General features: G+C 41.3%; 1 protein-coding gene across 1 annotated transcript; it reads left to right on the top strand.

The window, feature by feature from the left end:
- Positions 1 to 7,378: 7,378 nt before the first annotated feature.
- LOC133467439 (serine/threonine-protein kinase pim-3-like) lies at positions 7,379 to 10,828 on the top strand. Its single transcript, XM_061752312.1, has 6 exons — positions 7,379 to 7,521; positions 9,165 to 9,259; positions 9,373 to 9,612; positions 10,108 to 10,285; positions 10,375 to 10,542; positions 10,664 to 10,828. The coding sequence occupies exons 1-6, from the start codon at positions 7,485 to 7,487 to the stop codon at positions 10,753 to 10,755; spliced, it is 810 nt and encodes a 269-aa protein (XP_061608296.1). The 5' UTR covers positions 7,379 to 7,484; the 3' UTR covers positions 10,756 to 10,828.
- Positions 10,829 to 17,636: the final 6,808 nt, after the last annotated feature.

Below are 17,636 nucleotides of genomic sequence, written 5' to 3'. Positions count from 1 at the left end.
TAAAGTGGTGTAAACGCTCTGAGATTTGTTGTTCGATTTCCAGTGAGAAAATAACCATTCAAATGTAAAATTTACTCAAAAATTAAAACTTTAGCGGAGTGAAATCTTTGTAAATTTATTGTAAATTCATCACTCAAGAATGGTGGCCAAATTAGTGGTGATCCAGCGAACAGTCATATTGCGCACACATTTTTTTTTTTTTAATGAATGTGTTCCCATTAAAAGCAGGCACACTCCCAGCTGCGTCTGCCTGTGCTCCAGGCATAGAGGAGAGGAAGGATTCTGGCTTGTAACAGTTGAACATACTGAGGCAGATGGAACCGACAAGCCTCAGAATAATCAGCTACACAGCTAGGGATGCACACACACAAAAAAAAAAGGTGTGGTTCTCAAAAGAGCACCAGAGGTTGTTGCTTGATGCGCTTTCTGTTTTTTCTTGACCCACTGACCTCACTTACAGAATGGGATCAGACGATCATCTGATTTGGCGTAGTACTGTTGGGCAGCAGTCCCAAACCTTTTTGGCACCGCGGACCGGTTTTAGGTCAACACAGTTTAGGGCCGGGCGATATTGGATAAAATGCTATCACGATCAGGTGATATCGATACACTTTATATGTCACGATATAGAACAAATCAGTTTTTTATTCAATTTCAAATGTTACCTGTTACCTCTACTCTACATTTTGATTTTAATCTTGCTTTTCTGTCAAACGTTGAACAAAACATTATACAGCTGGGTAGGTGAGGGTTTGCTGGGGGATTTAAAGCGCTTGCGTCGGTCTGGGATTGTAAATTGTTGCATTGAGCGTGCTCTCGCGGATGCTTCAGGTGGTCAAAAAGATTGCTTGTATTCTTTGTCTTTGTGTGAAGCGATACTCGACATACTGCAGTTTGCAACGCACGCTATTCTGTTTCTCGTCAGTTTGTACGAAACCAAAACAACTCCACACTGGCAAACATTTCGGGCCGTTCTTGTCAACGATGTCATCTGTTGAGCCGTGGGCTTTATCTCCATTCATGTCTTCTGACAGAACACTTTTTTAATTTTTACAAATTTTCTTTTAGCGCTCTCCCACAAACATCGCTGCCTGTTGCGTCTCGCTGCTAATGCTTTCGCAGCAACTAGCTATTCGTATTTAGGACGCAAATGCGCACTGACACACTAAAACTCGGTGCGCTTTTCATATTTTCAGTGCTCATGCGCACCTGCACACCACTTTGCGCACCCTGGTCTATAGCTACTTCCATCTCCATAGCCATCTATCGTTGCGAGCAGAGCCCCAGCTTTGTTTTGACCAGGAGGAGTGGAATAGCTTCTCCATCAAACACAACCAATTAGGATGACGGATGACTCATGTCTTGCAAAGCGCCCCGCGGGAGACATGAACATACAACTTGAATAACAACACAAACAAAGACCAACGTCGGAGAGCAAAGTGGAATATATTTCATCCTGGGTATTTATATGCTTTGATTCTCCCAAACTCCCATCTTGGTTAATTGTTCTTTATCATGCTTGACACGGTGAACTATTTGAGGAGATTTGCAGCGCCGGTTTTGATGAATAATGGATGGGGGCTGACTCAGAGCTTGTCTGAGGATTTAATGTAGGGAAGGAGTGTTGTTATTACCAGGTCCTTCTCATTGAAACCAGGCACCCTTGGGATTGTTGTCAAGAATTGCTCAGCATATGCGTGAGCATTGCAAGTCATATTAAACATTAAGTTATCAACCACATGAATTGTGTTTGATGCTGCCAAGTACACGTCTCGATTAGCTGCTTAATGATTTTGCCCAACATGGTGCCTCCCTTACGTTGATTCATTATTTTCTTTATTTCTCATTCCATAAACACAAATACAATGTATTCTTGGTTTAAAACTTATTAGGTTTAGTTCCCCTTCATTACTCTATTCTAAAGTCTTTACACTGGCTTCCGGTCAGCTTTGGAATAGATTTTAAAGTTCTGCTACTGGTCAATAAATCACGAAACCGTTTATGTCCTGAATACTTGAAAAAAATGCTAATGGCATATAAATCCAGTCGGGATCTGAGATCGACAGACTCGGGTGAAATAGTGGAGCGCAGAGTCCAAAGCAAACGTGGTGAAGCAGCATTGAGCTATTATGCCGCACACAAATGGAAGAAGTTGCCAACAGAAGTGACGTCAGTGTGAATGTTTTCAAGTCTAGGTTAAAAACTCTTCCTTTTCCCCCATGCTTTTCAGAGCATTTTCACTTTAAATGATATTTCTTGCACTGTACGCTGTTTTAATTTTACTTTTATTTTTTTCTCTTCGTTTGAAATGTTTATAAGCTGTTTTTTTCTTTGTTTTTAAATGCTTTTAATCATCAATCAGTAAAGCACGTTGAGTTACCTTGTGTATGAAATGCGCTATATAAATACATTTGCTTTTGCTTTGCAGTGCATTGTGTTAAATAAATTAGTCATATTTCCACCCTTAGTAGCTAACTTATCGCACACTATGTAGGTTTTTCAAAGATAACAGGCTGAGAAAGCAGCGGGAAACCTGAAGCAATTGTCACTGAGGAAAGAATTTTTGCTCGTCCCTCTCTGCTAGTGATTGGCACTATTGGTAGTTAAATTGATATAAATGACTAAATATCAAAATGACTCATCAAAATCACTTAAATGTAAACCATATATGCTAATTGTTTAGAAAAAACACGTCAAATTTACATTTCGGTCTCTGGTTATTATAGACACAGATTAAATAGTCAATATTAATATTTTAATACACATCACAGTAACAGTGATCAATTTCCCAAATGTATTTATAAGTGTGTGTGTGTTTCCTATGACTTTTGAGTACTTTTTCGATTAATTCTCATCCACAGCACAGCATCTCTTTCATCTACAGTTGTTGGGAGCTAATTGTCGATTGGCCTCCTTAATTGGCACTGATTGGTGAGTTGTGTCGCGGACCAAGTCTACCAATCAGGGAGGAGCACTCCCCTATCCCTAAAGGAATGTTGGAATATCACCTGTGACATCAGAATAATCAGTCAACAATTTCCTGGTGTAGCAAGAGTCCAAAGACTTATATTTGAATCTTTTTTTTTTTTAATAATTGGATTAAATGAAGCGGCACGGTGGAGACTGGTTAGAGCGTCAGCCTCACAGTTCTGGGGAACCTGGTTCAATCCCAGGCCCCGCCTGTGTGGAGTTTGCAAGTTCTCCTCGTGGCTGCGTGGGTTTTCTCCAGGCAATCCGGTTTCCTCCCACGTCCCAAAAAACATGCGTGGTAGGTTGATTGAAGACTCTAAATTGCCCGGAGGTGTGAATGTGAGTGGGAATGGCTGTTCGTTTATGTGTGCCCTGCGATTGGCTGGCGACCAGCACTATTGGTAGTTAAATTGATATAAATGACTAAATATCAAAATCCATCCATCCATCCATTTTCTGAGCCGCTTCTCCTCACTAGGGTCGCGGGCGTGCTGGAGCCTATCCCAGCTGTCATCGGGCAGGAGGCAGGGTACACCCTGAACTGATTTGCAGGGAACATAGGAACAAACAACGATTCGCACTCACAGTCATGCCTACGGGCAATTTAGAGTCTGCATCCCCGTCCCCGCCTGTGTGGAGTTTGCATGTTCTCCCCGTGCCTGCGTGGGTTTTCTCCGGGCACTCCGGTTTCCTCCCACATCCCAAAAACATGCATGAATTGGAGACTCTAAATTGCCCGTAGGCATGACTGTGAGTGCGAATCGTTGTTTGTTCCTATGTGCCCTGTGATTGGCTGGCAACCAGTTCAGGGTGTACCCCGCCTCCTGCCCGATGACGGCTGGGATAGGCTCCAGCACGCCCGCGACCCTAGTGAGGAGAAGCGGCTCAGAAAATGGATGGATGGATGGATTAAATGATCAATATCAATTTTCGATACCGCCTGTGAGTTGTTGCCCATTCTAGCTGACTTTGGGTGAAAGGTGAACTACTGTACACTTTAGACTCATATCAATACACATATTCTCATCCACAGCATAGCATCTCTTTCATCTACAAAGAGTTATTGGGAGCTAATCGTCGATTGGCCTCCTTAATTGGCATTAATTGGTGAGTTGTGTCGCGGACCATGTCTACCAATCAGGGAGAAGCACTCCCCTATCCCTAAAGGAATGTTGGAATTTCACCTGTGACATCAGAATGATCAGTCAACAATTTCCTGGTGTAGCAAGAGTTCATATACTTATATTTGAATCTTTTTTTTTTTAACAGTTGGATTAAACGATCAATATAAATTTTCGATACTGCCTGTGAGTTGTTGCCCATTCCAGCTGACTTTGGGTGAAAGATGAACTACTGTACACTTTAGAATCATATCAATACACATATTTTAATACACATAACAATAACAGTGTTAAATTTCCCAAATGTATTTATAAGTGTGTGTGTGTGTGTTTCCGATGACTTTTGAGTACTTTTTCTATTAATTCTCATATCACAGCATAGCATCTCTTTCATCTACAAAGAGTGTTGGGAGCTTGTCGTCGATTGGCCTCCTTAATTGGCATTAATTGGTGAGTTGTGTCGCGGACCAAGTCTTCCAATCAGGGAGGAGCACTCCCCTATCCCTAAAGGAATGTTGGAATTTCACCTGTGACATCAGAATGATCAGTCAACAATTTCCTGGTGTAGCAAGAGTCCATGGACTTATATTTGAATCTTTTTTTTTTAATAATTGGATTAAATGATCAATATAAATTTTCGATACCGCCTGTGAGTTGTTGCCCATTCTAGCTGACTTTGGGTGAAAGGTGAACTACTGTACACTTTAGACTCATATCAATACACATATTCTCATCCACAGCATAGCATCTCTTTCATCTAGAAAGAGTTATTGGGAGCTAATCGTCGATTGGCCTCCTTAATTGGCATTAATTGGTGAGTTGTGTCGCGGACCAAGTCTACCAATCAGGGAGGAGCACTCCCCTATCCCTAAAGGAATGTTGGAATTTCACCTGTGACATCAGAATGATCAGTCAACAATTTCCTGGTATAGCAAGAGTCCATAGACTTATATTTGAATCTTTTTTTTTTAATAATTGGATTAAATGATCAATATAAATTTTCGATACTGCCTGTGAGTTGTTGCCCATTCCAGCTGACTTTGGGTGAAAGGTGAACGACTTTACACTTTAGAATCATATCAATACACATATTTTAATATCCATCACAATAACAGTGTTAAATTTCCCAAATGTTTTTATAAGTGTGTGTGTGTGTGTTTCCTATGACTTTTGAGTACTTTTTCTCTTAATTCTCATCCACAGCACAGCATCTCTTTCATCTACAGTTGTTGGGAGCTAATTGTCGATTGGCCTCCTTAATTGGCACTGATTGGTGAGTTGTGTCGCGGACCAAGTCCACCAATCAGGGAGGAGCACTCCCCTATCCCTAAAGGAATGTTGGAATATCACCTGTGACATCAGAATAATCAGTCAACAATTTCCTGGTGTAGCAAGTCCATAGACTTATATTTTAATCTTTTTTTTTTTTTGAATAATTGGATTAAATGAAGCGGCACGGTGGAGACTGGTTAGAGCGTCAGCCTCACAGTTCTGGGGACCCTGGTTCAATCCCAGGCCCCACCTGTGTGGGGTTTGCAAGTTCTCCTCGTGCCTGCGTGGGTTTTCTCCAGGCACTCCGGTTTCCTCCCACATCCCAAAAAACATGAGTGGTAGGTTGATTGAAGACTCTAAATTGCCCGGAGGTGTGAATGTGAGTGGGAATGGCTGTTCGTTTATGCGTGCCATGCGATTGGCTGGCGACCAGCACTATTGGTAGTTAAATTGATATAAATGACTAAATATCAAAATGACTCATCAAAATCACTTAAATGTAAACCATATATGCTAATTGTTTAGAAAAAACACGTCAAATTTACATTTCGGGTTCTGGTTATTATAGACACAGATTAAATAGTCAATATTAATATTTTAATACACATCACAATAACAGTGTTAAATTTCCCAAATGTATTTATGTGTGTGTGTGTGTGTGTTTCCTATGACTTTTGAGTACTTTTTCTATTAATTCTCATCCACAGCACAGCATCTCTTTCATCTACAAAGAGTTGTTGGGAGCTAATCGTCGATTGGCCTCCTTAATTGGCACTGATTGGTGAGTTGTGTCGCGGACCAAGTCTACCAATCAGGGAGGAGCACTCCCCTATCCCTGAAGGAATGTTAAAATTTCACCTGTGACATCAGAATGATCAGTCAACAATTTCCTGGTGTAGCAAGAGTCCAAAGACTTATATTTGAATCTTTTTTTTTTAAATAATTGGATTAAATGATCAATATCAATTTTCGATACCACCTGTGAGTTGTTGCCCATTCCAGCTGACTTTGGGTGAAAGGTGAACTACTGTACACTTTAGACTCATATCAATACACATATTCTCATCCATAGCATAGCATCTCTTTCTTCTACAAAGAGTAGTTGGGAGCTAATTGTCGATTGGCCTCCATAATTGGCATTAATTGGTGAGTTGTGTCGCGGACCAAGTCTACCAATCAGGGAGGAGCACTCCCCTATCCCTAAAGGAATGTTGGAATTTCACCTGTGACATCAGAATGATCAGTCAACAATTTCCTGGTGTAGCAAGAGTCCAAAGACTTATATTTGAATCTTTTTTTTTTCAATAATTGGATTAAATGATCAATATCAATTTTCGATACCGCCTGTGAGTTGTTGCCCATTCTAGCTGACTTTGGGTGAAAGATGAACTACTGTACACTTTAGACTCATATCAATACACATATTCTCATCCACAGCATAGCATCTCTTTCATCTACAAAGAGTTATTGGGATCTAATCGTCGATTGGCCTCCTTAATTGGCATTAATTGGTGAGTTGTGTCGCGGACCAAGTCTACCAATCAGGGAGGAGCACTCCCCTATCCCTGAAGGAATGTTAGAATTTCACCTGTGACATCAGAATGATCAGTCAACAATTTCCTGGTGTAGCAAGAGTCCAAAGACGTATATTTGAATCTTTTTTTTTTTTCAATAATTGGATTAAATGATCAATATCAATTTTCGATACCGCCTGTGAGTTGTTGCCCATTCTAGCTGACTTTGGGTGAAAGGTGAACTACTGTACACTTTAGAATCATATCAATACACATATTTTAATACACATCACAATAACAGTGTTAAATTTCCCAAATGTATTTATAAGTGTGTGTGTGTGTGTTTCCTATGACTTTTGAGTACTTTTTCTATTAATTCTCATATCACAGCATAGCATCTCTTTCATCTACAAAGAGTTGTTTGGAGCTAATCGTCGATTGGCCTCCTTAATTGGCACTGATTGGTGAGTTGTGTCGCGGACCAAGTCCACCAATCTGGGAGCAGTTGGGTCGTCTCAGCAAGCAACCAGCGCACATAAATTGACACGCACGCTTCGTCTTTTACCGTCTTTCTGCATTGTCCTCTTGAGCCCCTCAATGAGACAAGATGGTTCTATTCGAGCCAGCGGCTGGAAGCACTTTCGGTAGGTGAAATTCATTTTGAAATTTAACAAAATGTACCTGCTGTTCAAATGTTGCTGCAGACACAGGCAGCGTTGATAGAATGGGATAAAAATGTATTGTCCGACTCCGCATTACACACGGTGACCGGCCGAAATGAAACGTTCATGAAATTAATAAGTTCCTGTTTATAGAACACAAATAATAACACATTTGTTGGTCGTCCTTATTCTGGGGTTCGGTGTGATGCTACCAATGCTAATGATAGCCCTGACGCTACACGCTACAAGCTAACACAAGTTGGGTTGAGGTATTGTAATCGTTCTTGTTTAAAATTTTGCCAAGTAATTTGCTGCTGCACATTATTTTATTCATTGTGTTTTCTGATAACCAATTTGCTAGTAATTGACTGTTTTACATACAAAATGACTCTGAAAGCAACTTATATGTCAAGTGATATTTATACAGTACATTCAGGCATATTGTTAGCATAATAGCATAACTGCTCAAGTCATTTTTAACTTACTGTCACAATATCAACAAGAAAAACTTACGTGCTTGCTAAATTTTTTATTTTGTTTTCTCTCTCAGTGTTTTGTGTAGGTTGCCATCGAGGCAATGGACTCTTCTTGTTTGTCGAATTCTTTGTGCTTTCCACTTGTTATCCGAACACGTTCAATAATGACTTAGGCAATTATGCTAGTCGGCTAACAATATTGTACTTACATGTGGTCATTTTGTAGTGTATTGGACTGCTTTCAAATATGATGACAGGCTCTGCCTGACTATTAATAAGAGACTTTAGACTCATATAAAAACCTGATCATCATTTTTAACCAGATAAACTGCTATTTACCTCAACTTTCCTTGGGTTTAAGTGCTTGTCATGCTCGCACATGAGGTGTTGAAACATGAAAAGTCACCATTTACAGCATTATGAGTCATTTTGTATACTGTATCTATTTCCAGTGCACGTCACTGGAACAATGACCTCATGTTTATGAGGCAAGCCGAGGTAAAAGAAAGCCATGTAAGTTGTGATGTTGATCATGTGATTTTGTGTTATTCACTTTCATGGCAAAGTATTTCACTATAATTTGTGGGTGAATGGTTGCATGCCGGATTGTACACTAACATTGTAAATGTGCTTTGAGTATTTAGAGGTTAGTGCTTCATCATAAGTGTGTTACAATGATTGCTCTTACAATTTTTTCAAATGGAGAGGATGATTTGAGAAAAACTAACTTTTTTTTCCTTCGGCAAAACACTTGTCACCCTCATTCGTCATTGTGTTGTGCTACAGTGGTTGCGTTTTAACCTGCATGTCGTGACTTGGATCCCCAGCTTGCTCGAGGCCCTGTTACAGTATTCTCGAGTACTCATCAGCGTTATTAACTTTCCTTTCATGGCAAAACACGTCACTATCATTCGTCATTGTGAGGACGGCTGAATGAGAGATTGTACACTAACATTGTAAACGTGCTTTGGGTATGTTGAAGGTCGTGGCACTGCATAGGTGAATTCCAGAAGCGTGTAGCTGAGAAGACACAGTTCAGTTTTGAATGGCAAGATCAATGGATGGATAGATACTGTATTCATCCAATGAAGGAAAAGTAAATGTGAAATGTTCATGTAAACTAAAGTGGCTTTGTATTTGTTTCCATAGAAGAGTTGGAGCAAAAGTATGAGACGTTGTCCCTGATCCAGAAAGGAGGCAATGGAGCAGTCTATGGTGGGATCCGAAAAGCGGATGGCTTGGTGGTGAGTGTTTTGCGTCTATTCTCACGTTGTAAAGTAACGTGACACATACACTAGCCTACACAGGTCATCGTCACAGCGCCACTAACCAAATGTTTACGATTTGTGTCCAACAGGTGGCAATCAAACACATCCCAAAGAAGCGCGTGCGGATGTGTCGCTTAATAAACGCGTATCTGGTCCCACTGGAAGTTGTCCTTATGCAGCAAGTTGGAGGACGACAGGGAATCATTTCTCTGCTAGACTGGTACAGTCTGGAGCGAGAGATTGTTCTGGTGATGGAGAGGCCAGTACCCTGCATGGACCTCTTTGACTACATCTATGGAAAGGGCCAAATGGAGGAAGCAGAGGCAAAGGTACTGATGCTGGGTGGAGCAGGATTGTGCACACGGGGTGTTGAAATGCGAGACATATGTACATTTTTTTCACAATTTGTTTTCATAACATATTAGTGACATGCGTTTGACAAAATATTCCAAGGACCAAGGAGCATCTAAGACTTTTCAATATACGAGGGGCAGTCAAAAATAAATGGCCCCGACTGAATTGAAGCTGCCAATAATTGTCCTAAACGTGGGTGTTCAGAATCAAAGGTGAAGAACAACTTTTGGACTGTTCTGTAGCCTCTTGCAGGTTCCCCGTTCACATTTTGCAACCTTTTGGAAATGTTTAGTGGCGGTTCACAGCGCTTTGCTTCGAACGGGCATCAAACAATGACGCCATGTCCAAAATGGCCACAGGAAAAGAACAGGCTTAAACAAAAGTATTTTTTTCAATGTTTTAATCTTCAAACAAGTATATGCCCCCTTTCACGTTTGGTCCCTGACCTCATCTGTTTGTCTCCATCTCAGAACATCTTGAAGCAACTGGTAGACGCAGCATCCACAATGGACGCTGCAAACATTTTCCATCAAGACATCAAGCTTGAAAATGTCCTCGTTGACAGCAGCGGCGAGGTCCCACGCGTCTGGATCATCGACCTCGGAAACGGCTGCTTTGGGACCACTTCGGTGCACACGCATTTCTTCGGTACGGTGTTCGCCTCCTGCTCTTCCTTCACGTCCGCTGTTGTTCTCAGGCTGAGTCTCATCATTTATTTCTCTCTGTATGTCTTGTAGGAACCGCCGACTTGGCTCCGCCAGAGATTGCTGCATGCGGCGAGTATAAGGCCAACCCCACCACAGTTTGGCAGCTCGGGATTCTGCTATATGAAATTCTGCATTGCGCTCCTTTCCAACCGGAGGAGTTCTTCCCGGAGAGGCAAATTGACGCGAGGCTCTCTCATAGTAAGTTGAAGGATCCAGTCGGTACTGGCCGCGATACTGTCGGCAGCGTTTCACTCCTCGTTGTAGTTTGTAGAGCACTGAAGTTGCCATCTGAAACTTTTCCTTCCGTCTGTCCTCGCAGCCTGCCAAGATGTCCTGAGCGCATGCCTGACTAGAGACCCGGACGCCCGTGCCACTCTGTCCCAGCTTCAAAGGCACCCCTGGTTCCACTGAGGCTGCACGGAAGATCAACCTTTTTTATTCCTGAAATTGTCATTTCAACTGTATATATTCCTGTATAAAGAGATCAAACAATGACGAAATGCTTCCATTTTTAAATCACACTCCACATTCCAAAGACTTTTTAGAATGGTGCACATTCAAACACGTTTACACAATTGCAATTACAATTAAAACGAGCATAAAATTACCTGCAATAATAGTTCAAAACAAACTTTTGGCAATATAGAAATTATACATTCAAATACATTCAACAACTGAGCACTATCTCGCATGAACTGTACATATTGTGTGTTAAACATGGAAAAAAATATTACCTCTTTAAAAAAAGAGTGTTGCACAAAATTAAAATAGTATACTACAGGTAGAAACAGTATAGCACGTATAAAGTAACATTTTTTACAATTAGCTCATTGTCTTTGTTTCGTCTTTACTCCATTTAGAATCCCTAAAGGAATGTTCAAATTTCACCTGTGACATCAGAATAATAAATGAACAATTTCCTGGTGTAGCATGAGTCCATAGGATTATATTTGAGTATTTTTTGTTTGTTTGTTTGTTTCTTTGTTTTTTAGTAATTGCATGATATGATCAATACCCATTTTCTGGTTGCCAGTCAATCAAAAATATATTTACATGAGAACCTATTTTAAAAATTGTTTATCAAAATCTTATACGGTATTTGTGCATTTATTGGTGTTTAAAACTAGAAAACATTCTATTTTATTCATCTGACGGCAGTCATTTGTACTATGTAGTGTCTGCAGACATTTCCTCCCACTGGTTCTTGGCCAGATTAGCCCTATTTGAGATATCTGTGTACAGTATACCTGGGCCACTGCCTGATATCTTCACCTCCTCTTTGATACTGCTGTCCAATAGTAGGACTTAATCAATGGAAGATTTTCCTATTCTATTTTGCAATTGCCAAGCCTAATGCTGACAAGAATATTTCTTTACGATAGTTGGCAAAACACGAGGGGGGCGGTGGCCATTGGCGTTGCCACCCATCAGTCTCAGGCGGCCGTTGCCACCGCTGGCCTGCCCATGGCTCCGCCCCTAACTGATCGGTGTGGGGCAGCGCATGAATTTGTTAAGTGGTTTGGTGTTTTAAAGAGTACTATCAGGAGGGACATTAATCGTACTGGCCTAAATCCATGACTTTTCCTAAAATATCTGTGATTACATTCACTGCCATTAACAGCCATATACGTCAAGTGAATGACTAACTCAGGGATGCGCTCATGCAGGAACAAGCAATTTGATTGGAGCTGGATCTGGACTAGTTCCGCCCACTGAGTTTGGCGGGCCAGAATGACAAATGCAATTATTTCATAAAGCAAATGGGAACAGGAGTACCAAAATGAAATTAATATTGAAATAAATGAATAAATTTAGAAAATACATTTGTTTGTCCATTGGTGGAACCTTTTGGTAAGTAATCTTGGGGATTCAGAGCTGGATGAAAAGCAGAGGTCATATGCAAATTTTGAAACTTTACTGTAGTCATTGCGGGGTCGTAGCTGTCAGATGTGCATAGGAGAAAGAATTGTGGGCTCAAAACTTTGCCCTGAGGAAGGAACTCCTGCTTGGGGAGTAAAGGATGTTTCGATGGGAGAGGCCATTTTGGCTTTGATTTGGCGGTTATTGAGAAAACTTGAAATGATGTATTGGGTAGGTTTTGGAAATTTGAGATTGGAGTCGAGGAGTCTGCAACTGAGTTAATTATGCCATACTTTTTCAAATGCTTTTTCGAATACTGGCAGTGTTATTTCTTTTTCATCGAAGTTTCTGTGAAGGCCTTCTGACAATCTGAGGATGTTGTCTGCGGTGGCTCTCCCTTTCCTGAAACCAATTTGATGTATCCCTTGGTGGTCGGTTGCTTCTATGCGGTTGGTGAGGGGTGCATATATTCTTTTAAATATTTTTCCTATGTGGCTGAGAAGGCTTATGGGGTGGTAACTTGTGGCACTGTGCGGGTCTTTTCTTGGTTTATGGATCGTTCTAACAACTGCGACCTTCCATGGTGAGGGGAAATGACCAGGGAGGCAGGTTTTGAAGAGCTGTCCAAGGTGCTGGAGGTAAGTGCCCGCTGCTCGTTTTATTAGTATGGTGTCAACATTGTCTTCTCCTGGTGCTGTGTGTTTCATTTTCTTCAGGTGCAGTTGTATTTCTTCTTCTTGCGGTTGCTCGTAGATGAAAAGAAAATATTCTGAGAACTGGAAGGTGGTCACTGCAGTAATGGTTTGAGGAAGAAAACTTGTGAAAAGTTCTGGAGACCGATCCAGAATGACTGTGCTGCGTGGTTCTGGGTTTGTTTGTATTGATGACTGACATGTTTGTTTCATTTAGAATTAGCTTAAGTGCTATTACCACTTTGGTTTGTGTTTTTGGAGTGGAATTCTACATGTTTTGCATTAAGATCTCCCGTTATGAGGGAGTATCTTTGTGCAAGCCAGCCAAAGGTTTAATTCCAGGAGGACAGAAGTTGCTGGTGACAGTGATGGGGTCATGTGACTGGATTTTCATTTTGATGGCAGCATATGAGGCGGCACGGTGGACGACTGGTTAGTCACAGTTCTGAGGAAGTCCACATTAGATCGCTTCACTTCCACCGTGGACTTAGTCATGAATCAGTGAGCTGTACAAATCGAAATGAATGCCTTCTGGGCATCCGTTCTTCCTCATCTGCCTTACCCCCGTTCAGAATCACAGCAAACTAACTCAATCAAATCAACCAAAAGGTGCGGCATTGTACGAATCAAAGTATTTCAATAAGTCTTTCGGTACGTAACCAACAATGCGCAACGAATAGTTCAGATAGCATCTTCGTGCACTAGCGACCTTCAGCCTGGCATTATAATGCGGAAGCCATTTGAGCTCATTAGGTGTAAACCCCACAGATGCCTCTAAAGGCCCAGTGGCAATGACACACACGCATTTATATACTCAGTAAGTGTGAAGGATGATTACAATCCATAATTGCTTCTTAAATCAATCAAATTAATGAAAAAGATCTCTTGATTGTAAATGTGTTGTAACCACAACATTAATGGGGCTCGGACTGCAGCTTTGGAAGCCATCTGTTTGTCTGATGATGCGCAAAACAGGCACGCTTATTTCAAGGACTGGATTTGGGCCAGGGACCGTAGGCCGCATAATCAATGAGAAACCCGCCGATGGATTTGAGAACCGAGAACATTAACTTGATCCGGCGGACGCCAGTTCAAACGGTGATTATTCAGCTTCGCCATACTTCACAGTTTCGGAAACGTGAAGATGAAAGTGCCAATTCCCCAAAAAAAAACAAAAAAAAAAGCAGACACTGGAGAGTAACAGCACGGCACAATACAGGCACGTTTCCCTCGTGGTGTTCACGTTGGGTGCGGGGAGGCGATTGAACTTCGGTTACCTCAGGGTGGAATCAATTATACAAGTTTTTTAAAAGAGCGTCTTTAGTCTTCACAGGAATGCGTGAAGCCAGCGAGTTCCCACGATATCTCCTTATTTCTATTGATGTTGTGCATCAGACTTGCTCTTTATTCACAAACATTTCAACACTTACCGCCATAGAAAAATATGCGAGCATTTGTGATGTTATTTCCAAACTTCAGTTGGCTCATCCCTTGTCTGCTTTGCCTTCTGACTAATGTATTCCGGGTGCAAAAGCATGTGTTGCTTTTAGAGACGCTCTCTAGAAACTTCTCAGGGTTGCCTGTTTGTGCTTGCTTTTGGGAAGAGGAGAGCGGAAGGAACCAGAATATTCTAGATTCGGTCTTGGCTCACTTTTGAAATCCTTACTTTGTGTTTCAGAAACAGTGGCAAAAGTGGCAAATAAGAAACCATGGCACATGGGCAAAGGAGAACCTCTCACATTTTGACAAAGAGTCTGACTAAGGTGTGACTCAAACAATTTATTTTCACTATTACCCATGACAGTCAACTTGTACTGTAGCTAAATGGGCCCACGAGTGACCCATTGGATCCGTCAGATGAAGCGCTAGTGGGAAAAAAAAAGCTTTCTGTGCGTGGTAATGTGTGTGACCACCACCTCCACCAGAATTAGAGAGGGAACATCAATCCGTGCATTCATTTTCTGCTTAAGTTCATGAGCGTCGCAGGGGAGCCGGAGCCTACCGCAGCTGACTTTGGTCGCCATTTATTGAATGCTGGGAGAACAGTAAAAGACAAACACTTACGCAGGAGCAGCTGTCGGCCACAGCTCACACCTATCCACTCGCACGCAGATTCACCATAGCGTGAGCCAACTTCCAGGCTGCCGACGTCACATCCCACCCCACCAGGCCCACCTCCAAAAGACACATATCGCACACACAAATACTAGAATATACACACTATTTTCCACATATTGTATGCTCGGAATTTGTGTACTTAAATACATTTACAATGTGTTTAAAAAGTGTGTAAAAGGGGGAAAAAAATAATATGGTCTCTATATCTCAGAACTTTGAACTGGAATGTGTTGGTCTGGAACGATATTATTGTGAAATATGTATAATTTACAAGTCAGTAATGATGTTGAGACGTGCTGGAAAAACATCAAGTAGTGGTCAAGCGACGGTGCGAGTGTGTCACATGCAAGGATGTTATTGCAGCAAATTAACAATAATTCATCAAATGTCAGCTCGCACAAACACACGGCGGCCTGTACCTTTCTTTTTTTTTTTTTTTTATTAGCACCTAAATGTAACATGAGAATGGAAAGAGTACTCGCGCTGTATTTAGGTCAAAGTAAGGGCCTTCGCATAAAAGTAGTAGTGTATCAACTTCTTTAAATAGGTCACGTTTCAAACAAAGTACACACTTCAAAATGTACAACTATAAAAATGAATTTGACTGTAAATTCTAATCTGTTTAATACTAGTTTTGATTACATTGCACAATGGGGGGGGGGGGGGGAACTGCACGCAAAATAGTTTCCTTCTTTGGTTAGTGCTCGTGTTAAGAAAAATATTGGACACGCTATCAAAACAACATTCCCAGTCATTTGCTAATGTTGTGAAGTGAGTGACAAAGATACTAAATTAGTTTATACAACTGAAAAAATACAACTTACTTGTGTGTGTGTGTTTTCAGATGAGACAATAGATATATTGGGCAGCCGTGGCCCAATGGTTAAGATCATCGCCTGCCACCGTGGGGGACCTAGGTTCAAAACCCCGACTGGACCATCCGCCAACATCCCCCGGACTCACGGCTGTGGTGTCCTTGAGCAAGACACTGATACCCCGAAATGCTCCCCGGGCGCTTCAGCTGCCCCCTGCTCCAGTGTGTTCCACTAACATGTGTATGTGTTCACTGTGATGGGTTAAATGCAGAGAACAAATTTCGTGTGCATGCATGCATGTTCATGACAATAAAAGATGATTCTTCTTCTTCTTCTTCTATATAATATATTTTTGAGCACCAGAATCTTGTTCTGGAAAATTCAGCCTCATGGAGTTACAAAACTCTTAAGAGAAATGTATGTTTGATCTTCCAAGAGCAGCTTAAGCCAACAACACGATACCGACTCTTGTATTCCCTGCCAGGCAATTTAAAAGTGGGCCGTTTTACCTGCTGAAACGTGGGAGCTTTTGGTTATTTTACTCTTTGGTTAATTGGCAGCATGCCTACACTCCCACAGAGTCGAAGATGGTCTGCAGGGACGAATCCAACGCATTGCAGATTTCTTCATCTTGAGTAATTAAGTGGCTCTTTACAAGGGAAAAAAAATAAAAATAATACGGCACTGACAAGCTGCCAATTAATTTTCTATCACCATCATCCTTTTCTGCATACCCTGAGGGAGATTCAAAAGTTTTAGAGGGTGTTGGGAAAGCTTTAATCGTGTCCTTTTGTTCTTGGTAACATGCTGAAAAATGCAACCATGCCTGTGAAGGGGCTCCTGCTCCATTTAATCAATTCCCACCGCTTCTTCCAGCACGAGTAATGATGGGAAGATCTAAGAAAAATAGCATCTCCTACATCTTGTCTCTTCTTGTTTTGAGGTAGACAATTATTCTCATCCAAAGCAGAGAGATAAGAATACCAAATTTGCAAAGGACAATATTTCACGCTGGGGTAGTTGTTAGCACGTCTGCCTCAAAGTCAAGAGGTTCATGGCTCGGACTTTATTATGTGGACTTTAGATATGAACAGCAGTCACCCCGTCCTCACTCAAACAAACACTCATACAAAGCCAGATTGATTCAGTGATTCAACTGTGGATCAATTAACATTGGAATTAAGCTGAATATTTACCAAGATCTGAGAGAAGACACAAGAGACCTTTTTTGAAAGTGTCTTCATAAAAAGTCAAGTACCCACAAAGCTCGGGCTCAGCATGAATGCCTTTTACACTTGAAAAGCCACCGGGGACCCACGAGGAGAGAACACTATGCTAACCCTGATGACTCATTTTATAAGTATATAATATATATCTGTAAGTTGCACGTAAACACAAGTTGGTATGTGTTAGTATATGTGCATGTGCTGTGAATTAAAAACACCAAAAAAAGGAAAGAAAGACAGAAGCGGTTTTGGCCAAGCTAAGTGCATTAAGAACACAATTTAAGTGCTTTGCAACAGCAGTCTTGTGGGAGATATTCTAAGAGGCAAGGGCATTGTTGGGGAAGTGTGTTCCACGAGATTGCTGTTTACACATTCTCGGCTACACCGCAAATAAACGGAGAGAGATTAAAAGGACGCTCTGCCCTCCGTTGCAACAAATCGCATCTTGAGAGACACAAAGATCCCGTTGTCTGACCTTCAAGCAATTGTGAACAGGATTTCTTTTAAACTTAATTAGGTTCTAATTTGTATATAATGCCTGACTTGTATGTTGGTGTTTGCAGTGTTCATCACCTATTTAA

This window comes from Phyllopteryx taeniolatus, chromosome 17 (assembly GCF_024500385.1).
Source record: "Phyllopteryx taeniolatus isolate TA_2022b chromosome 17, UOR_Ptae_1.2, whole genome shotgun sequence".
In the NCBI taxonomy this organism is placed as follows: domain Eukaryota; kingdom Metazoa; phylum Chordata; class Actinopteri; order Syngnathiformes; family Syngnathidae; genus Phyllopteryx; species Phyllopteryx taeniolatus.
This window is presented reverse-complemented; position numbering and strand designations above follow the sequence as displayed.

Excerpts from the sequence above, each read along its gene's own strand:
- LOC133467439 (XM_061752312.1), top strand. The coding sequence starts at position 7,485 with ATGGTTCTATTCGAGCCAGCGGCTGGAAGCACTTTCG. Across the intron at positions 9,613-10,107 it reads TGGAGGAAGCAGAGGCAAAG|AACATCTTGAAGCAACTGGT; the intron begins GTACTGATGCTG and ends TCTCCATCTCAG. Across the intron at positions 10,543-10,663 it reads TGACGCGAGGCTCTCTCATA|CCTGCCAAGATGTCCTGAGC; the intron begins GTAAGTTGAAGG and ends CTGTCCTCGCAG.